Source organism: Gavia stellata, chromosome 1 (assembly GCF_030936135.1).
Source record: "Gavia stellata isolate bGavSte3 chromosome 1, bGavSte3.hap2, whole genome shotgun sequence".
NCBI classification, from domain to species: domain Eukaryota; kingdom Metazoa; phylum Chordata; class Aves; order Gaviiformes; family Gaviidae; genus Gavia; species Gavia stellata.
In genome coordinates this window covers 71,470,022-71,494,364 of record NC_082594.1, presented here as the reverse complement: position 1 = coordinate 71,494,364, position 24,343 = coordinate 71,470,022, and the positions used below count along the sequence as shown (strand labels likewise).

Genomic DNA, 24,343 nt, shown 5'->3' with positions numbered 1-24,343 from the left:
TTTCTCAGGAGCTTGCTTTTCAAAGTATCTAAAGGAAGGAGGGTGAGGGGGGAAAAAGAAACACCCAAGGAGAACCAAATATTTTTCTGCTTAAAAGCAAAAATGCCCAGACCCAAATACCCCCAAAATAGTGTGGCAGTAGGATGAAGTATAAGTTGTTTAAAGTGCAGTGCTGTGATATCAAATTTTATACTACCTTTGGCACAGTTTCTATAAATTAATGTATTCTCTGCAGACACTGAAGTTGCTGCAGTTTCAGCTTTAAACCCACCAGACAAGGAGCAGCAATAGCATGTCTGCGAGCAAGCATCCCAATCCATCCTGTGACAACAGCTTTTTTCCCAGGGTCCCCAAAGCTGCCTTCAGGAGCCCTCTTTTTGAGTGGATTTTAGAAACAGGACACGGGACTTTCCCTTTTCTCCCCATCTCAAACCACAGCCCTGCGATTTACCTCTCAGAGCCGCTTCACAAGAGGCTATGAGCCAGAGGACCCAACCCGACCCCAACCTCAGCTCCCTGCCAACTGCTTCTCTTTCTTTCTTCCTCTTTTTCTTTTTCCTTTTTTTCCCCCTAAATCGAGCTGCCCTAAACAACCTTTCTTTGGTGACCCTGGGTAAATATGTAAACTAGCAAACCTACACTGAGCCGCATTGATGCTTCACTACTTGTTTAAAGCCACATCAGATACGCCTACAAGAGCTGAAGACACAGTAATGGCTACAGAATAGATGGGATGCAAACTACCTTACTTTCTGCAGAATTGTTAATCCTGATTTTTTTTAATCCGCAAAATTCATGGTGCATTGAGGATTCAAGTCCTGTTTTTCCCTATGTGGTGCTCCAGTAATGGCCATGGCACTCTGTTTGAAATAAAATGTGATTCAGCATGAGTAGAGATCTAAAATTATGTCATTTTTTTTCCCCTCCTAGTTTTTACCCTTCGAATTATGAAAGACAGGTAACAATGTGCAACAACTCAGGCCTTTTGGGACATACACACGTACTTAGTGTGTCTGTATGAATATCTGACACAGATGGCAAATAAAATAGCAAGTCAGCTTGACATTCTGACAGCAAATTTTCTTGCAAGTGGAAAGGGAAAATGCACATTCAGAATGGAAAGCAGCACACATCATAGCCAAAAGATGCTTTCCTACCAATATCATTTGGCACAGAAGAGATATATTATTTTGCATTTCTAACTTGCGCAGTACATAAGCGTGAGGTGAATCAGCACATCAGTATTTCACAGTGGTTTTCAGAGTGTCTCTATTCTTTCTTTTCAAAGTTAATATCTGGCAGAGACATAATTTGATATTTTGCTATGGGGCTTTTAATGACTTCTCTGTTTCTGAAATGTTGCAGCTGAGCGAATATGCTAAAATTTAAGTGCACTTTATGCTTTGTGGACTATATCCTGCATTTAGCCCGTGTTCAAGAGGACATTAGCCTGAGACTTTTTGAAATCTCTGTTTCATTTTGGTCAATAGGGAGAGTTTAATGTAAAATACGAAGTAGGAAGATGCTGGTGTATGAATAAAAAATATAAACAAAAGCAGTTATTTTTCTGTCTCATTTCCACATTTCATCAGTTTAAAGCTGTTTTTATGCTAATCAGCCCCGGGTCACTGGAATGCACTATGGATAAAAAAAATTGAGTTTTTCAAGTTATTTTTCCTTGTGTAGGATCCCAAGGAGGATATCTGAATTCTGGAGCCAGATCAGCTTTAATTGATCTTAAATAATCAGATTCAGGACCGACTATATATTGAAATTAATTACTTTAGGCTCCACATTTAAATTGAACGCACAGCTTAAGCCGTAAAATTTGTGGTCTTAAGTCTTCTTCAGGATCCTCCTTTTCCAAGTCGCACTTGTCTAAAGGAAGCCTGGCACGGGGGCTATTCCCGGAGCACCAAGGGAGAGGAAGGCTGGCTGCCTTGCAAGCTGCCCATGCAGCACTGCCACACTACGTCACGCAAGACAGCGGTGTTGAACAACAAAAATAGATCATCTATCAATTACGGTTGAGGAGGCAAAACCTCCCTAAAAAATTCAGACAACATTCCCTGCGAGTGTTGAAGCCAATAGCAGAAAAAGGGACACAAGGTGCAGTAAGCACTGATGAATTAGAGAAGTTCCCATGTGGGAAGGTGATATCGCCCTTTAAACCGGACTTCCACTGGAGAATGATTATACAGAGATTTTTGCTGCTTCTGTATAGTCTTTGGGTTTGTTTCCTCTTCTTCATGTCTTATTTTTTTGTCATGCTGACCCATAAGAGTTATCATTACCTGAAATAAATTAAAAAAGAACAGGAGATGCAATGTGCTCAGTATTGTAAAGATTTGAGTTTTTCGTCTCTTAACATTTTGTTTTTCAAATCACTGTATTCCCAGTAGCACAGCAAAAATAATTTGCTTTAATGCAATTGCTAATAACGATGATATCAACACAAACCTCTGTTTGTTCATATGTTGAGCTCATTGAATAAAGAAGCTTATCATTTATCTGTGTAGAAGCTTTTAATTAGTTTTCTGAATTTACTCCAGAGATTAATGGGCAGATAATATTCAATATATGCTTTATTGTTTTCAATTCTTTATTGAGATATCTGAATTTGTATGCTCTTCCCTCTTTGATCTTTTACTCTCTCTCTGTGTTAGTAACTGTAAAATATTTGCCTGCAAACAGACACATAAAAAAATTCCAGTAGTCCATTGCCTCTGGGTGGTGGTGGGTGGTTTATAATGTAGGACACAGCAGCAAATTCTACTCTATCGGGGTTATAAACTGTACTCAGAAAAGACTGTTTACACTGGTGTCACTTGCTGGCACTTTTCAAGATTTCCAGTAGCTGGTTGGGGAGGTGCCTTTTCCTGATTATGCACCGGATGAATAGTTTGTGAACTTAGGCATTTCTTTTTTATTGAGATTTCTTTTCCCACAGCTGCCACCTTTTCCCCTGGCCCTGACCATCGATTACCGCCCAAAGAGAAGGAAATAGGTGCATCAGACCTCAGTATTAAATCATACCCCTGCAGTACATCTACTTGGCTGATGCTGGCCAGTGCCAGCTGCTTTGGAGGAAGAGGTGACACATTTCGGAGCGTGATGGTTGAAGCACGTGATGCAGGGCAGGCATGAGCAGGGCAGTGTCTGCTGCCTGCTTGCAGCAGAGCCGTGGAAAGTGCCGGTGGGGTGGGATGGCTGTGGTCACTGGCAGGGTGCTGGCAGCCAAACTGCTCTGACGTCTCCTTGCTGCCACGCGTCTGGCCACCGCAGAATGGCTGTTGCGACCCCTCGATTTCCCGCTCGCCCACGGGACCACTCTGGTATGGCAGTGCAGTCCTGAGCAACTACCTGCTCTCCTCCCGTTGGCAAGTCTCTTTTTCATGCAGTGGGTCGCGTCCTCTACCTATTCACGTGGTGCACACCGTCTTGTTGAAGTCCACGTGGGGACCCAGAGCGGGTGAAGCTCAGCCCTTGGGCTGTTCAGGAAAAAGGCTTTAAATCTGTGCCTCCAAGGGAGCAGCGGTGTCACAGGCTTCCCTGACACCAGCCAATATCCACAAGCAGCTGCCATCCTGGTGCAGGGACTGTGCCCTCTTGTTGCCAGGAAGGGAAATCAAGCCCAAGCTGCTGAATTCATCTTTGCTCTACTTCATTTCTTGCATCTTGGGAGAAGGTGCACCTTCAGAGTGCAGATAAAAGGGAATGGAAATCCTAAGTAAACAGTGCATCATTTTTATTAAAAATAGTGCCCTGTGTAAATATAAAGTTCAACATTATGGTTTTGTTGGCCCAGTAGGAGAAGGATTAAAAACGCTCATTAATGGGATTTAAAAGCAGGAGTTCAGTTATATTAGCTACAAAAATATAATTATCATAATTAAGATTGCAAAGCACTAATGAAGCTCTTTAATAATTATCCTTTTTCCTTGGAGATTCATTTTTTAAAACCTGATTTGAATTTTACATCACACTGGAGAAACTTTATCATTGTAAAAATGGGAACCACTGGTAGCATGAAGAGGCTGAGAACAGCAGCACTTTGCACATCGGTGGGGATGTGGTGGCACCACAGCTGGAGCGTGGCTCAGCCTGAGATAGGCGGGACTCAAGGGCATAAAGATTCAAGATGGTGCAAAATGCAGGTGCAACCTTGGTCTGATGCTGTGTCTGAACTCTCGGCAGGTTTATGGACTCAGACATAAAATTGGGGGATCGCAACCAGAGAGTATCCATCCACAGGGTGCCATGCAACCAAGCAGGTTGTGTGTCTCTGGCCTCGCTATGTCTCTAGGCTTAGGTCTCTAGGCCCAGGCAAACCCTGAGCTGACTGCACCCTCCTGCCTTGGTCTTGTCAGAAATGACCTTAAAACCCCGCAGGTTACGTGGTTCACCTGCAAGGGAGTCAGCAAGCCGTACAGAGCAATAGTCTGTATGGTCACAGGCTTGCAGGGTCCCTCCTGAGAGAAGAGAGACAGCAAGTTCTCAAAACTAAATGACAACAAATTGTCCACTTAAAAATATCTCCCCAAAACAGCTTTTCATGATTCATCTCCCCAGATGATAAACTATTTAGTTCTGCTGACAGGGATATGATAGTTACTATAGAGCATAAAAGTTAGTGCAGTGTGTGAGTTATAAGCAGATATGTTACCAAGCTGTTAACGCAAAAGTGATGGGATTATTGGTGTTGATATCTGTATTTACTTCTTTATATTGTATAGGGATTTTTTTCCCCTGTACAGCAGCAGATTTAGGCCACAGCTTTGCCTCTTGCACAGGGCAGGGAAGTTGTTGCTTCTTGCAGGCTCTGTGCAGAAGCGTTTCCCCCCACACCCCCTGCCTCTGGCCCCCATCAGTGGCAGAGCAGCTGAGTCCCTATGGGTGTCACCATGCTGGGACACCCATGAGGATGGGGAAGGCCAAGGAGAGCACTCGCTGCCTGGCTCAGGTCCCGGTCCACTCCTTGGAGCTGGGCCCACTGGTTCTTGCTGGTTGAAGAAGCAAGCGAGGTCCCACTGGGGCAGGGAGAAGGCAAGGACACTGAGAGGACAATCCTTCACCCCAGGTCCTGCTCAATGGAGAGGGAGCTGCTACATCAGGTTAGGTGCCTAAAACTAGAAGAAAATTGGGCTTCCTGTTTAGTTTCTGCTTTCCTGCTGAAATCTCCACAGAAATGTGTGGCCTCTTACTTCAGCATCTTATGTATGGATGGGACACCATCGCAGCTGGTGTAAATCATGACAATTAATTTGGCAGCACTGTCAAAAATTCAGAATTCCTTTCGGGAGTAAGTATTTTGCTGTTAGCAAAATTACTCCCAGGCCCAGAGGTTTTAAAAGAAGAGCAATTTGTTTCTTTGAGAGCCATCCATAAATGGTTAACAAACACATAAACAAACGATTGAGGGAATGAGACCCACCTATGTCAGCTCCTGGACATCTTGCTTTATACTCCAGTGCCACTGTAGCCTGTTTAATTGGATGTAAAGGATTAAAAGGATCTTGTCAAGGCTATTGCTGCCAGAAAAAAAAGAGAGTGACTTTGACAACAGTCCCGTCAAAAAAGACTGATTTTCTTCTTGTGTTGGTGTTTCCTAGGTAGTTCATGCCAAACAAAACAACAATCCTTGAGTTTTTACAAATAAATCTTTACAGTGTTATACTCGCATACTCTGCCAGTTTGCCTGTACTGGCTGAGCATTTGACCATCAGAAGATCATAGGTGAGACGTTATATTATTCTACTTATTTAAATATTTGCAGAAGCAAATAAACTTTAACAGATTTTTACAACTGAGAATACTTTATAACTGAGACCATTTTCAAGGGACAATTTCAGAGCTAATAATTACAAAATAATCTGTGCACCTCTACCTCCACATTTAGGCCTGGATTTTGCAAAGATACACATCCATGAGGGACTTCTTTTAGCAGTATAGAGTTAAGCACATGTTAAAGTCTTCATACATTTGTGACTTCTGATAGTATGAGGATTAAAGTTTTATAAATACCTAAAACAGGTTAAGAACATGAGAAGTAGAGAGAGAAGAATAAGTCAAGGGCCATTCTCATGAGAGGCATTCTTCTTTTTTGCTAATTCTGTCATGAAGTGAATATTTCTTTAAATCATCAACTAAGAGTGACATGACAGACACATGACATACAGACATACAATGTTAAGATGTGTATCTCACATTCTTTTCTCCTAGATGGCAGGTTTATAAAGCAGGAGGGATGTCAGTGTAGGGGAGACAGTGCACAAGCTATTTGTAGCACAGAAGAGCAAAAGCATAATAAAATAGATTTCAGCAACATATACAATATAGGAACTAATTCAAGGGGACTGATATGCTTAGGATGTTCCTGGTGGTCGCCAGCTCCGTACATCCAGAATCACAGGACAATTCAGGTTGGAAGGGACCTCAGGAGGTCTCTGGTCCAACCTCCTGCTCAAAGCAGGGCCAGCTTTGAGGTCAGACCAGGCTGCTCAGGCTTTGTTCAATCAGGTCTTGAAAACCTCCAAGGATGGGGATGGCACAGCCTCTCTGGGCAGCCTGCTCCACTGCCTGGCTGTCCTCATGGAGAAAAGGTTCTCCTCTCTTCTTTCTATTTATGCCCATTATCTCTCACTCTCTCATCCTGCACCACCATGAGGAGCCTAGCTCCGGCTCCTCATTGATTCCCTGTAGGCATGGGCGGGCTGTAAGGTGCCCCAAAGCCATCTCTTGTCCAGACCAAACCAGCCCAGCTCCCCCAGCACCTCCTGATGGGGCAAGTACTCCAGCCCCCACCGCCTTGGGGGCTCTCTGCTGAGCTCCCTCCAATATCTCTTTTCTGTGCTGGGAGGCCCAAAACCAGACACACTACCCTAGATGTGGTCTAGCAAGTCTGAGTCAAGTGAGATAATCCCTTCCCTTGATCAGGCTGTGCAGTCTATGCAGCCCAGGGTGCTGTTGGCCATCCTCATCACCAAGGCATACCACCGGCTCATGCACAGTCCTCTGCCTGCTGCCTGCCAGGACTCCCAGGGCCTTTCCTGCAGAGCTGCTCCCTGGTCAGTCCTGGTCAGTCCATCCCCAGCCGGTATCAGAGCCCAAGGCTCTTCATTCCCAGGTGCAGGACTTGGCATTGTCCCCATTGAATTACATGAGGTTCCTGTCAGCCCTTTCCTCCAGCCTCTCTGGATACCCCCGTGACAACAGCCCTGCCTTTGAACATGAAGCTTACATAAATAACGTCCACTGCTCTCTCCCCATCCACAGATCCTGTCATTTCATCATAGCAGGCAGTCAGGTTACTCTTGGTAAATCCATGCTGACTGTTTCTGATCACCTTCTCTTTCATGTGTCCAGAGATGTGCTCCAAGAGGACTTGCTCCATGATTTCCCAGGGACTGAAGTGAGGCTGACTGGCCTGTTGCTCCCTGGATCACCCTTTTGGCCTTTTTTGAAGGCAACGTTTGCCTTTCTCCAGCCATCAGGGACCTCCCCCATCTCCGTGACCTCTCAAAGATGAGAGATCAGCCTAGAAGGGACACCACCGACTCTCACAGTATCCATGGAGGCAGGTGGTTGGGCCCCATCGACTTGTACGGGTCAACTTCCCTCAAGCGCCCTCAAATTCCCTGAGTTGACCCTCACCCGCTGCTGGTCCTTCTGCTCCTCTCTGACCCTGCCTCCAACACAAAGGCCTGGGAGACCTTGCTGGTGAAGACTGCAGCATAGAAGGCATCAGTACGTCAGCCTTACCTGTGTTTGCTGTCACTAATTCACCTCCCCACCCACACCCAATACTGCAGCAGTCCCACACCTTACTTGTTCAGACTTTTACTACTGATGTAGCAGCAGAAGCTCTTCTTGCTGCCCTTGACATGCCCTGCAGGTGTCAGCTCTGGGTGAGCTTTGGCTTTCCTGCCACCATCCCTCCACATCCAATACAGTCAACAGAGAAAGACAATACCTCCACTGGATGGCTTACCATCCCTTGCCACTTTCCTCATGCATAAACTTTGACAAATGTTTGGCTGTGCACCAACTAGTAGTTACTAAGCCTTTAGCTGTCCCGTGCCTCGGTTTCCTTTTTGAAATGCACCCATTAATGCCAATGCACCGGCCATGCTTCGCAAAACCCCTGCTTCTGCCAATGGCAGGTGTCGCCCTGCAGGGACGTGGGGCTCTGAGCTGCCTCGTGTGCCCCATGGCAAGGCCAGGTGCTTCGTCTCCGTGGCTCATTCAGACAGTGAGAGGGCTGCCGGCAGACCATTGCAGTCACAACCTCCTCCGTTCATCACACGCAGTGATGTTACCGAACTGACCTACTTTCCCCGTCCGCCCACAGAAGGCTAATCCTGTTTAGCATTGCTGGAAGGGGACGGGCACACGGAGAAGTGCTCCAAGTTATACAGATGGCAGTCTTTGCTGATTAATGTTAGTTTAATTTGTTTGCCTTTCTGTTTCCAGCCGTGCAAGGGAAGAGCAGAGCAGCAGTTGAACCTGGGGATTCACTTAGCCTGTTCACTGAAGTCTGAATGGTTTTAGTCATTCAGCAATAATAATAAGGAAGATAACGAGCATGTATGTACTGATCTTCATCAGAGATCCCAAGCGCCGCACAAACTTTCCGCGTTGCTCACAAGCTAGAGATAAACGACGCCTCTCATTTACCCTGGCCACACTCCAGCACGGCGCTGCTGACGTCAGCCGTTTCACTCCTGACTTAAACTCAGGCGAATTATACCACATCTGTAGAGGGTTCGCAGGCTGCACACCCTAAAATTCAACTGGCACCAGGGTAGAGGGGGGAAGCTGCCTAATAGCACACAGAAATAGGTGCAAGGTTACTGACGTGGAAAAGAATACCTCTTCGCACTAAATGGGAATACTGTAAAGAGTAAAACCAGAATATGCTCTGAGACTTTACTTCTCTTCATCATGATCTCGTAATACTCAGCTGCATTACCTGTGAGCATGTCCCTGCCATCCCCAGTTCAGAAGAGTGGAGCATTAATTTATGTCAAATTCCATCATTTTCATTGTCCGCATTTGGATTATTTTTTAATGTGTCTTTTGCTTTAAACACGTTACTATCTAAAGATTCATTGTACACATATGTATGAAACATGGAGAAGCCCATGAGTTTTGCGAAGTCCAATATTTTCTCAAAAAAATTTTCTTCTTTTCTTTTTTGGAAACCTCTAAACAACCTCTTCTGTAGTGTAAACAAAATGTAGTAATCTACTGAATGCAGGAAGACTAAGCTGCACACTGTCAGGCAAAAATAGTTGCAACTCTAAAGCTGGACACCTACCATGTTACTGGATTTTTCCTTTACTCATAAAAACAATAATTCCCATAACAATCACGGCATTACATAACCCGTGGTAACTGCAGATTGCCATTCTGCCACTGAAAAGTCACAATCCCTTCTCAAATAACAACGTATATTATCAGGAAAGTGATTTTTTACTATATTTTCTTAAGTTTTCTTAAGGTTACTCTGTTTACATTTTGATAAATCAATTTTGATTGCTATGGGTGGGATTGCACTGTATTTAGTTATGGACTCTAGCATGTTCTTGTAACAGTTCATAGGTTTACATCCAAAAAATAAGGATGGAGGGGTGCAGTTCAGTTTGATATGTCTATGAATCTGTTGATTTATTCTGATTTGTGTTTATACAAATCCTTCCTCTGTGTGTTCGTGCCATAGCCCTTGTGGTGGGATATTCGAGTGCTTCATTCACGTCAGAGGAACATGGAACAAGGCATTTAACATGGTCAGATGGTCACTGTCACTCTGTGACCTTTCCTGCAGCTTCCCATTTGCTAATCTTTCTCTTTGCCCCCCAGCAAAGCTTGGAAGGGAAATGCCTTACTTGTTCGTGTGGTTTACTTCATTTCAGAGCTCTGCCTTAGCTGAGAGGAAGGGGGTACAGCTGCTAGCGCCAAGCCACAGCGGTGCTCCCCCAGTGTGGGCAAGTGCCCATCTAACCCACGCTGTGGAGCACCCATAGGACAATGCCATTGTCTGACCACAGTGCCCGTCAGACCTTCTCCATCATCCCCAGGCAGGGGACCTGGCAGCTGTACCAGTGCAGTGACCCAGCCACACTGTCACCTATGCTAGTGGGTGGACAGAAACTGTCCCCCCTGGTTCATGCCCAGAGCCTGTACTCCCCTTCAGTGCCTTCTTCCTATGTCTTGGATCCTATGCACGGGATGCTGTACGTGGGTGGATCTGGCCTTTGAATCCTGAACCACCGAACATACCCACATGCCTCCTTTATAAGGCTGAACTCTTTGCTAACAGCCTCTTTCTTTCCCTTTGAAGAGGGAACCAGAGGGTAGCTTGCTGTTGAGGCAGCGCTCAGCATCTTGCAGAAGTAACACTCAGCAGAGATGGGCACTGGAGGCTGAGCGAAGTGTCTGGAAGGCACGGGGGCATGTCTGCCCTCCACCCTATTGCGCTTTTTCTTCTCTCCTCACAAAGTTAACAGTTGTTGGGGAGGTTCTGCCCAGAGGCCAGAAGGTGGTCCAAGATGTTTCTTCCCAGTGTCCCAATTTTCCATACAACCCTTGCCCATCCCCTGTCTGTGAGAAGATTGTTCTCCAAGTGTAATATCATCATCTTTACTTAGGATGGTGGTATTATACCAGCATTCTAAGTGGTCTGAGGGTGAGGTCCGAGGGAGGCTCAGGTATATCTGTAGTGGGTGGGAAGCAACACCAGGGTATGGCGGGCAGTACTCCACTCCCCAGGGCTGAACATGCCCTATACAGAACAAGTGGCTGAATACCCCAAGCAGGCCTGTGGGGTGGTGGAGGCAGACACCCCACCATGCCAGAGAGTGGAGGGGAGGAACAGCCCAGTCTTTCCCCCCAGCTGCCCGACACAGAGCCAGAGGAGCACAAGCACTGTGATTTCTCACCAGGCGTCCCCAGGCACATCCCAGGACCTCTAATGGAGATTTATGTCTCTGATTTAATTCAGCTGAGTTAAACAAATATGATTAAAAATTCTTGTTAAATGTCAGGCTGATTAGTAGGAACTGAGATTAGCTGGCCACGTGGCAACTTGGTGGGAAATCAACAGCTGAGTACTTATATTTGAATGTCAGTCATTTTATAGTGTATCCTTATAAGCAGTAGGGCAGGAAGGAGAGAAACCAACCTCACCCACACAGAAGAGTAGTAGTTTAACACACTAAAAACTGTGTTTCCAGCGCAGGATAAGGTGATCAGTGCCAGATGAATTTTATAGTGCAAGCTCTGCGTCCACTGGGAATAGACTGTATCAAAATAAACATGTGCAACCTTTCTTCTGGAGAGTCCCTGGAGCGAGCTGGCACTCTGCATGAATTACTTCTTTCCCAAGCAACTATTCATTGTATGAATGAATGTGGGGGGGATGTTTGTGCTATAATTCTCTACCTGATAACTAAGCCGGGGGTACATGGTTAACAGTTTTAGCCAGTCTTTTGTTTCCAAAATGCTACTCTTCCCTGCTTGTGGGTGTGCATCTTTCTGTGTGTCTGTCTGAGCATCGTCCTGATGGGAGTACATGAGCTTTCTCCTCCTTATTCCAGGTTGTTCCCATCTTTTTGAGTGATAGGTTCTTCACTCCTTGTTGATAATGATGGTATTAATGAAGCTCCAAATGTAACTGTCACTGTTAAATATTGCATTGGCCGGAGTTACACCACGTGCTGTTGTTACCCGTAGGTTTCCAATTCTCTTTGTTAGCATGAAAGGATTGTTCAAATTTTGAGAAATCCTTGTGTTACTTGTTTTTTATGTCACCTCTTTGCAGGGGAGCCATGGCACAGAGCCATGGCATTTACTGCCTGCCTCTGTCATTGCAACAAGCCAGAATTGCCTCCTAAACCAGGCACTCACAGGGATGAGAGAGTATATTTCCAGTTTGCTATCTGGGACTCTCCCAGCTGAGGGACTGGAAGGATAACATAGAGCAAGCAGGTTGCACTAAGCACATATACCGAAGCTCCATGCCATGGGTTTCTCCTCCAGGTGTAAGCCAGCATCTAGTGTGGCTCAGGAGAGGGATGGCAGTAGCAGTTCACAGCAGTTGTATACTCTGCTGTATCTATTTTATTGAGAACAGTTTTAATTTCATATGGTACATATGTACTGGCAAATGCTGTTAGCAATGCTTACGATGCTCTGGAGATTTTGCCGTGTGAGCAAACAGAAGCAAAATGACAATTAGATATTGTCTAACACTAGCAACAGCACAGCAGGTCCAGAATTTCATGTCAGTCAGTGAGAAGCCTTGTTTACTGGAAGCTGGCCATGAATTGCTTTACAGAGCTAGCCAAATCCTTGGCAGAACAGACCGGTTAGACCTGTTGCTCTCTCATAAGGGTAGAGGCTTCCCGGCAGTGTAATTCCTTGACGGTTTATAGGGTACAGCTGTAGGAAGCCCCTTTCCATTAGGTACGTTGTGCCTCTCCAAAACAGCCAGGGCTGAGCAGCACTGATGCTGACTGCCCCATCCACCCCCATCTTCCTCAGAGCCACCCAGAGCTCTTGTTCCCATATTTCTGCTTTCTACTGGGAATCTGTTACAACCAGAGGAGACCTTGGTGCAGCAGTGGACGACCTTCAAAGATTCAGAAAAAGCGATTCTTCTGCTGACACTGCCCCATTTTCCTTGTCACACCCTAGATTCAACAAGGTTGCACACAACAGAGCACTTTGAGCAAAGGTCTATCAAAGAAAGACAGCAAAATCCTAAACGCTAACCCTTGCCGTATTACTGATGTCTTCTTTATTCTTTAATAACATAGGTGAACATTTTGGTTGCAACAAGTGAGCAAATAGCAACAAAAAACACTGAACTTTGGCACTGCATTTGAGCCTGAATTATTTGAAAACACACTTGTTGGGCTAGCAGCCTGTTTCTGGGACTGGGCAAATAACCACCTAAAGTATTTGTAAAGCACTGGTAAATAAAATTAAACTGGGTCTATAAATTTTCCTAGTCTAAAATATGGATTGTGACATGGCTGACTTGGCTGTTTTGCAAGGCCAAACAAATATCTGAAAAAACATCTGAAAACTACATGGTATTATTTATTATTTTGTTCTGTATAATGGAATTCAGTAACTTAAAGTTGCCAGTTATGACTAAAAAAGCCAGTCCCTTGGCCTTCATATTTCCTATTTATGCTCCTCCATCAATGACCTGAATGCCATGAAGTAGTAACTTTACCCTCCAATCAGTGACCCGTGGCTTTAATTCCTCATTATTCTTATATTTGATAAAAATTACAGGGTAGTTTCATGTTCTTAGCTAACTGTTGAGTAATGAGCAGGTGAAATATTGCTGTAAGAGAACTAGTAGCAGAAGGAGGGAATTTATCCACTGTTCTTACTATCAATAAGTTTTCACTCCTGTTTTTTCATAAAATGTTCTTTAAACAGGCAAATTTCTGTGTGACTCATATGTGGAAAATACCATGGGCTTAAAAAATGCATGGCAATTAACTTCCCTCCTCCCCCCTCCAATTTTATTCACGTCTTACATGTTCAGGACTCATTAAATGAGAAACATTGATTTTTGAAAAAGAGTGTTATCATTGCCTGTCATTACACTGCAGCTTTGAAAATGACACTCTGACAATATCCAGGGTTTGTAGCGGCATTGTGCTGCCGGTTTGGAAAATATTTGTATGGGATGCAGCAGCACGCGGCTTTTGTGCTCTGACATGGGTGCGAGGTGCCATGAGAGGCTGCAGGCAGCACAGGGCTTCCTCCTCCAGCTGAAGTTATTACAGCTAAAGCAAAGGACCTGGGGGTGCTGGTTGACAGCCGGCTGAATATGAGCCGGCAGTGTGCCCAGGTGGCCAAGAAGGCTGTATTGGGTTTGCGTGGCAATGTTTTGGTAGCCGGGGGGGCGGGGGGGGGGGCTACAGGGGTGGCTTGTGTGAGAAGCTGCTAGAAGCTTCCCCTATGTCCGATAGAGCCAATGCCAGCCGGCTCCAAGACGGACCAGCTGCTGGCCAAGGCCGAGTTCATCAGCAACAGTGGTAGCGCCTCTGTGATAACATATTTAAGAATGAGGGGGAAGAACTGGGAAATGGCAGCTGGGGAAGAGAGGAGTGAGAATATGTGAGAGAAACAACTCTGCAGACACCAAGGTCAGTGAAGAAGGAGGGGAGGAGAGGCTTCAGGCGCTGGAGCAGAGATTCCCCTGCAGCCCCTGGTGAAGACCACGGTGAGGCAGGCTGTGTCCCTGCAGCCCATGGAGGTCCACGGTGGAGCAGATATCCACCTGCAGCCCGTGGAGGACCCCATGACAGAGCAGGTGGATGCCTGAAGGGGGCTGTGACCCCATGGGAAGCCTGCACTGGAGCAGGCTCCTGGCAGGACCTGTGGACCCATAGAGATAGAGGAGCCCACGCTGGAGCAGGTTTGCTGGCAGGACTTGCAATCCCGTGGGGAACCCACACTGGAGCAGTCTGTTCCTGAAGGACTGCACCCCATGGAAAGGACCCACTCTGGAGCAGTTCGTGAAGAACTGCAGCCCGTGGGAGGGACCCACGTTGGAGAAGTTTGTGGAGAACTGTCTCCCATGGGAGGGACCCCACACTGGAGCAGGGGAAGAGTGTGAGGAGGGAGGAGCGGCAGAAACGACGTGTGATGAACTGACCGCAACCCCCATTCCCTGTCCCCCTGCGCCGCTCGGGGGGAAGAGGTAGAGAAAATCAGGAGTGAAGTTGAGCTCAGGAAGAAGGGAGGGGTGGGGGGAAGGTGTTTTTAAGATTTGGTTTTATTTCTCATTATCCTACTCTGATTTTTGATTGGTGATAAATAAACTAATTTCCCCAATTCGAGTCTCTTTTGCCCATGATGGTAATTGGTGAGTGATCTCCCTATGTCCTTGTCTTGACCTATGAGCCTTTCATCATATTTTCTATCTCCTGTCCAGCTGAGGAGGGGGAGTGAGTGAGCAGCTGTGTGGTGATTAGTTGCTGGTTGGGACTAAACCACAACAAAGGCCAACAGCATCCTGGCCTGTATCAGAAATAGTGTGGCCAGCAGGAGTAGGGAGGTGATCGTGCCCCTGTACTGGGCACCGGTGAGGCCGCACCTCGAATCCTGTGTCCAGTTTTGGGCCCCTCACTACAAGAAGGACATTGAGGTGCTGGAGCGTGTCCAGAGAAGGGCGACGAAGCTGGTGAGGGGTCTGGAGCACAAGTCTGATGAGGAGCGGCTGAGGGAGCTGGGGTTGTTCAGTGTGGAGAAGAGGAGGCTGAGGGGAGACCTTATTGCTCTCTACAATTACCTGAAAGGAGGTTGCAGAGAGGTGGGTGTTGGCCTCTTCTCCCAAGTGACGAGTGACAGGACAAGAGGAAATGACCTCAAGTTGCACCAGGGGAGGTTCAGCCTGGATATTAGGAAAAATTTCTTTACTGAGAGAGTGGTAACACACTGGAATAAGCTGCCCAGGGAGGTGGTGGAGTCACCCTCACTGGAGGTGTTCAAAAAACGTGTGGACGTGGCACTTCGGGACATGGTTTAGTGGGCATGGTGGTGTTGGGTTGGTGATTGGACTTGATCTTACAGGTCTTTTCCAACCTTAATGATTCTGTGATTCTGTGATTACTTTCTCATAAGGCCACGGAGCAAAGGAGAGGAGGGCAGTGAGCTGGCAACAAGTGTTTCTGAGGATCTCAGCCTTCATCTGGGCTGCTCTTATATTTTTCCCTTCACCTTGCCTACACGAATTTACTTACTTTACCCAATTTACCCCCTTTTACTCTGTGGCTTTATGAACACATCTTGTGCTCAGACTACTTTCTCCTTACAACTCAAACTGCCAGAAGAATTGGACTATAAACCTGACAGCAGGCCACAATGTTTTGGTGAAGATTAACAAAAAGAGTAACGGGGATGGCACGGTCCCCATGCTCGGTGCTGGCACCACCAGGCAGGCAGTCTGTCGGCCGTTGCTTGGATATGTGAGGGTTTTTTCACAGCGCAGCTTAAGCAGCGGGATTTATAAGGACACTTTGAATTTGGGGTGTAATTCAGTATAGTTACCACTGTCTCTTTGGGCTTCAGGTCAGGCCCACAGAGGAGGACGAAGAGCCTCCCAGTAGGAAGCTCCACCTGAGCAGTCAGAGGCATCGGTGATGCTGGCTTTTGCACCAGGGATGGTTTTTGGGGGAATGTGGGGGTGCTGAAAATGCCTTTTCAACTTGGGCAGACCCCAGGGTTCATCCAGTTTGCAAGTTTGCAGAGAGTAACCTCCACACCAAAGAATCCCCTAAGAAGAGACTGGTTCTGTACTGTGCGGGCGCACCATGTTGTGCCTGGGAGCCTTGATCCCTGGCTGGAGCTCCTAAGGCTAGCGTGGTGCTCAGGAATAACATTATCCACAATGGATGGTTCCTAAAATCAAGGACTGTGGGATAAAGCACTGCTGACACATTTATCTGACCTGGATATCATCACTCTGTTATTAAAATGAAAGAGAGTGACTCTGAGATTAACCTACAAGTAGAGCTAACAAAATGACAATTCATAACGATTCTCGCATTCCTTCAACAGAAAAAACTGCTTAGACAATCTAATGGATGAAGATGAGAAAGACAGGGCAAAGAGGTGAGCACTTTTTCTTTTATAACTCTCTGTTTAACTTGTGATGAGCTTGATACTGTTTGTTGCTGCAGAAGCTGTTTTATCCGTAATCAATTAATCAGAGAGAGAGAGAGTAAAATACAGCCAAGCACAACTTGAAAAACGGCCATCTCACAGATTCCTATTCTTGGCTACCCTGTAAGAAGAAAATAACGTAGCAATGTTTCCTGTGGAAAATGTCAAAAAAGAAAAGGCATTGATCGTTTTCTTCACATTACTGCGGAACACGAGAACTGAAGAACCAACAACGTACTCCTGCCACTATAATACATCATCCAAGCTTCCGGAGTGTATAAAAATGCGGGGTTTTTACAAAAAAAACATTTTGCAAAAGAAAAAGAACTAAAGAAGTGAGGGGTTTCCCTATTATTATGGTCATTTATTCAGCAATGCCTATCTCACAGTAATGAAAACACTCAGAAGCTACCTTCAGAGAAGAGAAAGACAATGAAAAGTGCTGTGTCAGCCCTAAATGGGCAGAAAGCTTTATCCACATACATTCTGCACTCCATCATCAAGTCCTGGTTAGTGGGAAATTGTTGTGAACAGTTTGTGGGGAGGGGAAGGATGTGTTTCAAGGCAGAAGACCCATGGCAATAAAACTCTTGATAACTGTCAGATCTGACTGGCATCTGCAGAAAAGCTGTTTGGAAGCATTTGAGGGTTTTTTTTCTGGACGTGTTACCGATACCGCAGCCCGCTGTTTAATTGCTTTAGAGGGAGCCATGGGTTGCCCGCACTTTTCCCTTTGGTTCCCTCTAATGAGAGTATTTCCAGTCCAGGCACAACTAGTTGATCCAGTTTCATCTCTTCTGATTCCTTCTCCGCTTCTTTCCTCCCCGCAGCTTTTTCTCACCAATATAGGTCAGCACAGGCTGCAACCGAGCTCAACGGTTCCCCTTCGCTCCCTCCTCTTAACGTGTGCGTGCTCAGGCTGCAGAAGGCCTGCCTGTGATATGGGGAGCAAAGCGCTGACCTGACTGCCTCCCCTTAGGCCTGCGAGGGGTGATCCGCTGAGGCCAGGGGCCCGCCAGCCCCCGGAGCCCCGCTGCTGCCCCTCTTCACGGGGGGCTTCACGCCCGGGAGAGGGCCGACGTGGGGTACGGCTCTGTGTGCGGCTCTGCCCAGCCATCTGTCAACCAGGCAGGCACCTGGGGCCGGGGCAGGAGGTGGATCCGGGGAAGGGATGCCTCCCGCCGCCACGCCGCATCGCAAAGAGACGCCTCTTTGGAGAGGGTGTAGCGCAGCGGGAGGTGTCACGCTTACCCAGAGCCCCGGCATCAGGGAAGGGGGGAGCAGGGGAAGGGAGCCCACCTTGTATCACCGCTTCACACACTTACAGCCTGATTATCTTCAAGATATTTGTGTGCTAATTGTTTAAAAAAACCCCGCGTTAAATGAATGTACATAGGACAAAAATAGGGTAACACGTATCCTCACTATCAGCAATTGGCATCACCATCTGGTATGGTTTTCATGCCATTTGTTCCTGGAGGGAAATTTTGTCATACCCTGGGGCAAGCCTCTATCAAGGTGGATAAAAAAAAGATAACTTTGAAAATGAAAAAAGGAAATTGCTTCTTTAAATTGTAATTTGGGTACATTTAGAAATGTACATTTTAGAAATAAATCTAAATTATCTAACTTTGAAATTGTTTGAAATCACGAGAGGCTTCATGAAGATCTAAAGTTACTGCAGTATACTAAAACCATTCAGATTCGTTTAAAAGCTACAGGTTTTCTTCCAAAGCTTTAAAGAGAGTCAAACTTGGGAGAAGCCATTGGCTGAACATTTTGCTGTTGTGTGTTGAAAACTGAGGACTCCCATCTGTCCTGTGCCACAGGGGAAACAATTTCTTTGTTCTATTTGGTATAAGGACTGGGTCCCTCAGTGCTGAGAAACACGAGAGGGGGTGAAAAAACCAAGAAAATTGTTCTCTTCTTTCTTTGCCTGAGTAAAAAGCAGGCGAGACTGGAACTTTCTGGATCTAACTCTTTGGGAACGGATCCAAGCCAGGAGATGGGTTTCTCAAGTTGGAAGTGTGACTAATGCAAACACACCATTTACTGTCTGCTGCAATTTATTAGACATGTACAGGTTGTATTACACAGACATCCCACCCATGCTGAGAAGAGGCTCCATCCTCTCCCAAGGAGAAGCACCTGCACTCCCACCCCTGGGCCAATTGTTTCATATTTGGCCAAGATGCATAGCTCTTCCTTCACAACACTGGTTATTTTGAGCTCCATTCTGCATCCTCTGACTTCCTAAGGCACTACTTCACTCCAAAGACACGAGGACTAAAATGTGGATATGATGGCACCACACTTGGGAGCATCGAAGACCTCTTTGAGGACTACTGATCTTCTGGAGATCAGAAACCATCATTTCATTTTCAAGTCTTTGATGCTAGATGAGGCTTACTTTGTTTTATATATTAATTAATTTTAAACAAAAAGCATGCTTTGTGCACTTTTTTCTCTATCTGCTTTTCTTTCAGTTTGCTTTAATAGTAAATTATTTTAGAACAATTTTTTTGCAATTCAATTGAATTCCACATTCCAGCCAAAATCAGCTTGAAGTGAACCATAAGTAAGTGCTTAATAAATAAGGACTATCAGCTGCCATTTTCCACTCCAATAAAAAGTACATTTAAGAATCTGAATGAAGGTATGTGGTATGGTTACTTGCTTTGATGCATATATAACATATCCCACCTGGACAGCAAAAAGAAATATGAAATTTAATGTAAAGTCACATTTCATTGTCAGTCAGCATGGTGTAATGGTTACTAGTCAGCAAGTATCAGTCTGTCTTTAAGACAAGAAGCAGCAAATGTGTAAGAGAATAAAAATGGCTATTTAGAACACATTTTAAATGGGTGATTTTGATCATTCTGAATTCAAGCTGTCCTCTATTGCCTTTAGCTGTATTCACTAAAAATCCAGATTTTATTCATACTGTGTCTCCTTCCCCTTGGATATGCTGCATTTTTTTTGGAGTAGCAAGGAGGGAGGATAACTGGGACAAATAGTATGGAATTAAGACAGAGAGTGTTTTGGCTTACTGTAAATGATATGCCCTAGCAGTGAAGTAAGCAAGGCTAGGGAATAATCTTCCAAGGGAAGTCATGAAAACTGCATTATTTAAGACATTTACAACTGGACTGAACAAAGCATTTACAACTGTGCAGGGATAGTTTAGATGACCAAATTGTAGGGGGTGTCTCATTTTTTTCCCCTTATAAGATTTTACTGTGATAGTCAATTCAGATCTTGGTAGAGATATTTCCACTAGAGGAGTTTTTATGTTTCCTTTGTGAATAAAATGTCAAGTGTTAAAAATAGAAACTTTATATTTCTGTCAAAGCATCTTTATTTTTTTGGAAAAAGCAACACTTTCTCTATAGACAGTTGTTTTTTTATTTTATTTTCAGGGAGATCAAGACCCTTTAAGCTTAAAATGAACTGAGGATTGAATTATGAGGAAGAAAAATGTTGATGTTCTTAACGTCCCCTTGAACTGTACAGAAACAGGATAAGGCTGGAGCTTTTCACATCTTGTTCTGACAGCCTTTTGCACTGTAATAAGAACAGGCTGAAATCAGTCAGGCAGTATCCACCCAATCTCTTGTGTTCAAAGCTGTAAAATAATCAAGTGTTGGCTTCTATCCAGTGTATCTCCAAGTATGTTCAGGGTTGAGAGCAAGACAAACAAAAATTACCCCTCTGTCAGTAGTAACATCCAGAAGCCTCTGCAGTGATTTCTCTGCTGAAAATGTTTATTGCCATACGGGTCCTTGGGGGGGATGTAGATGCTGGGCTAAATTTTGCTCTGATTTTCAGCAATGTGCATCCAGAGCTGCTTATGAGGTACAGCAGAGTTAGCTGGGACTGAGAAACTCAGAGTGAGAACCGACCTCTTGGCTTTTCTTTCCTGTCTACATGTAACCAGATTTTTAGATCTTTACGTAATTAACAAGGCAAATCTTGTCTGCTTGAGGACCTTTCAGAAGAACAGACAAACTTTCTGGGTTATATTTATTTCTGTTTTCACATGGCTACAGAAGTCCAGGTGATACCCTCCAAGTAGAAAGATTGTCGTATTCATGGGAACAATTCAGAAAACACTTGCTCGTGTATAGGTTGACATAGAACTAAAAAAAAAATAACGTGCACACACTGAAAAGATTATCAACAGCTTTAATGACAGTATTATGATGGTGCCAAAACACCCCAGATGACATCAGGTCCTTTCTTCTTATAAGCTCTTCAAACACAGTAGCAGAAGCAATCTCTCTCTCAGGAGTCTGCAAGCTAAACAGACAAGACCGGTGAAGAAAGCTGGAGAGTCCCTATTTTACACCTAAAGAGTCAGGGCACCATGACTTTATGTGATTTACCCAGTGGCACACAGAGATTAGGGGCAAGCAGGGGACCCCTGCTAGCACTTCTGAGCCCTCAGGCCTGGGAACACATCCCAGCCTCAGACCTGGTCCATGCTGGGATGAGCTGTGCTGATGCCCTCCTTCCTGCTTGCCCTTGTCACCTTGGAAGGGAGACTGAACTAGGTGGCATATGAACTAGCTGGGAGCTGCAGCAACCTCTGCTCAGGTCCCTGATCTTAATGACTGGAAGACAACAGCCCGATTCCTCTCTGTAAGCCAGCTTGGAGGTAGCCAGAGGACCTGTGACCAGAGTGGGCAGGTCCCTCCAGATCAACCCAACTCCAGTGCGATGGCTGAGCTGCAGGACCGGGGTCCCTCTCTCCTGTTAGAGATTGCACAGATGGGTGTGACCCACAGTTTTACCAGTCCCCACCTTTCTCCTTTATGGACAGTTTTACTGTCGTCACAGTATTTCTATTTCTTCTTGCTGTGAGTGCCTCCTCAGAGGCTGCGTGAACTTTCAAGATCCTGCGCATGCCTAGGAGATGGACAGAGCTCCTTCACCTACAGGCTTAATGCTGAGCTGATAGGCTCGACCAGAGTGTCCAGAGGCAGCACAGAGGGGCGAGCAGACCCTCCATCTCCCTGCTGGACTCTAAAGGGGGCCCAAAGACAAGAACAGGACGTAGGAACAGTCGCTTCCTACTTGTCTCTGCAGCTTTGTTGGAGGCCAGTGTCAATCTTCACATACTGAGGCACACAGCAAGCTAATTTTCATGTGTATACACTCCAAAGAGGAGGTACATGATGATTTTTCCTCCTTGTCTGCTCATCCTTTTTTTTCCCCCTTTTTTTTCCCCCTGTCTACAGGGCTTCACGTAACAAGTCTGAGAAGAAGAGGCGTGATCAGTTCAATGTTCTCATCAAAGAGCTCAGCTCCATGCTTCCAGGCAACACTCGCAAAATGGACAAAACTACTGTGCTGGAAAAAGTCATTGGCTTTCTGCAGAAACACAATGGTAAGATTTACTGCAGCTTTTCATGCACTTGCCAGACAGTTACTGCAATATCGTGTTTCCTTCAGTGATTATCAGAATGGCTCAAGGGGCCTAAAAGTGCCAACATAAGGTATTTTTTTTCTATCTATCTCATAAAAAAAAAATCATTTGCAGGCACTGTGCTGCCCAAATCCATTTCCTTGGCTGCTCTTTAGTTGGGGATGACGCTCAACCTGCTAGACAGGGGGGCGAATGTTAGGAACTGCGGGAAGGTGGGCAGGAGTGCAGCACATGTGAAGAAGAGGGATGCTTTGAACAAAAGAGATCTGGAGCCAGAGGGAAGATCTCCTTCCTTGAAATTTGCAGTATTCTGAGCAGGAGAACAAAGCATTCGCCCCAGCTTCTCTGCAGAGAAATGCAGGGAAGCAATCTGTTCAGCCCCCCTGCTCCTCAGTGGACTGTGTAGGACTCAATTTTCCACAGTGAGCAGAAAACTCGGGCCAGAAAAGGCTCAAATTTTCAAAGGCGATTTCAGCAAATTGCATCCACAGATAGCTGACGTGCTTCACCCAGTTTGCACAAGCAGAAGGTGCGTCACATTTCCACAGCATGCAGTTGCAATAGTGAAGTTTGGCCTCGGAAAGCCAGGAGTTTATTTTTTAAAATGCAGACAGCAGTGACTGTTAAGTCCCTTAGACATGTGCCCTCACAGAGGGCAGAGGAGATTTCTGACTCTGCTGATCTAGTCTGGTTGGTCTAGTTTCCAGTCGGTGAGAGGAACGCGCACTGTGGGCTCCCTGCTGCATGGACATCTGCCAGCAGCGGATAATTGAAACACTTCTCCCTTATAAATCAGGGCACTGGTTTAAAATGGCACTCTCTTGCTCTGGCCCTGTGAGGAAGAGGCTTCAGCGGGTGACCACGGGGAATGTCCCTGGTCCCACAAAGCAGAAAAGGGCTCTTACGAGCTGATACACCACATCACTGGGCTTGCCTTCGCTCACTCAGTGCCTCCTGTCCTTGCTCCCTGGAGAGCTCTGGGTGAAATGGAAAAGACCATAAAAACTCTTATATCATGACTCCCAACATAATGGAGTCACAAATGTCAAACTTATTGAGGAAATAATTATAGTGGTTCTGCTGTTAGAGCACAGTTTCTCCTTAAAGGAAATTTTGCCACAGACAAGATGATTTCATACAGTAGGGCACGACTAGGACATCTCAAAGTTTAATAATTGTATATACCTATTAAAAAATGACAGTAATAACTTATCTTTTTTTTTTTAGCTGCCCAAGGCAGAGTAAAGGAGGATGTGAATATGCTCAATTATAAAGCCAAGCAAAGAACAATCACACGAGATTTGAATAATTGTAGACAAGTGTAGCTGATAGCCCAAATAATTTACTCCAAAAGACACTGCATTTCTGGAAGAACAACTAGGTAAAAGAAAGCTAACAGCCACAAATCCTTCCACAGCAATTGGGTCAAACTGTGACTGGTTTTTGTGCATTTGCTAAAAAAAGCAAATGGTATCTATTTTTAAACTAGATTAGTAGTCACACAATATAATACAAACCATCAGTATTTAAAAATGTTGATTATCTTCAGTGTACTTTGGATCTCGTTTATTCAATTGTATTTCGCTTCCATTTAGTAGGCTAAACCAAGATTTTAGTTATAATGGAGGAGGTCAATTTTCAGATTTTTTGCTTCATAAACATTCTGCTTCTTTATAATCCAGAGAATCTCCCAAATCTCAAGTAATTTTTTGAACAGTCACTGTTTCGCGTATATCAGCTTTTCCAAGCGATGGGTCTGCTGAAACTATCCTATATTCTGAGACTATATAATAAAAATCTGGTTTGGGCTGATCTCTCTTTTTCCTTAGTCTAATTTTGAAACCTCTGTGTAAGACCATGGGGGCTGTGGAGAGCCGCCGTGCTATCAGTGACAGCCACCAGCAGTGCAGAAAGCGAGTCGAACGAGCTGGTAGAAGCAGGCAGATGCATCTCCACTAATAAAGCTTGAGTGGAGGCTTTGATTTCTTTCTAGGCGACAATATGCATGGGCAGTGGTATAAATTTACTGTCTTTAATATCATTTAGCCATTTGCATTTCTCTGGCCAGTTTGCCTATGTGCTCTGAATAGGAAGCATTGGTTATTACATGCTCTGGAAGTGTTAATCAATAGGATTAATTAGCAGGCGGCGCCGAAAGGAGAAGACAGGCTGTGCTCAGCATCCACTCACTACTACAGCTGAATGAGGGAGCACTCTTAG

The 24,343-nt window shown here is 45.3% G+C and overlaps 1 protein-coding gene across 1 annotated transcript in view; it reads left to right on the top strand.

The window, feature by feature from the left end:
* The window catches only part of NPAS2 (neuronal PAS domain protein 2), a 107,975-nt gene that overhangs the window by 36,759 nt on the left and 46,873 nt on the right, over positions 1-24,343 (top strand). Inside the window, exons 2-3 of the mRNA XM_059832962.1 lie at positions 16,588-16,641; positions 21,936-22,084. Of these exons, the coding sequence (XP_059688945.1) occupies positions 16,610-16,641; positions 21,936-22,084 (181 nt within the window). The 5' untranslated portion in view covers positions 16,588-16,609. The remainder of the gene's footprint in view (positions 1-16,587; positions 16,642-21,935; positions 22,085-24,343) is intronic.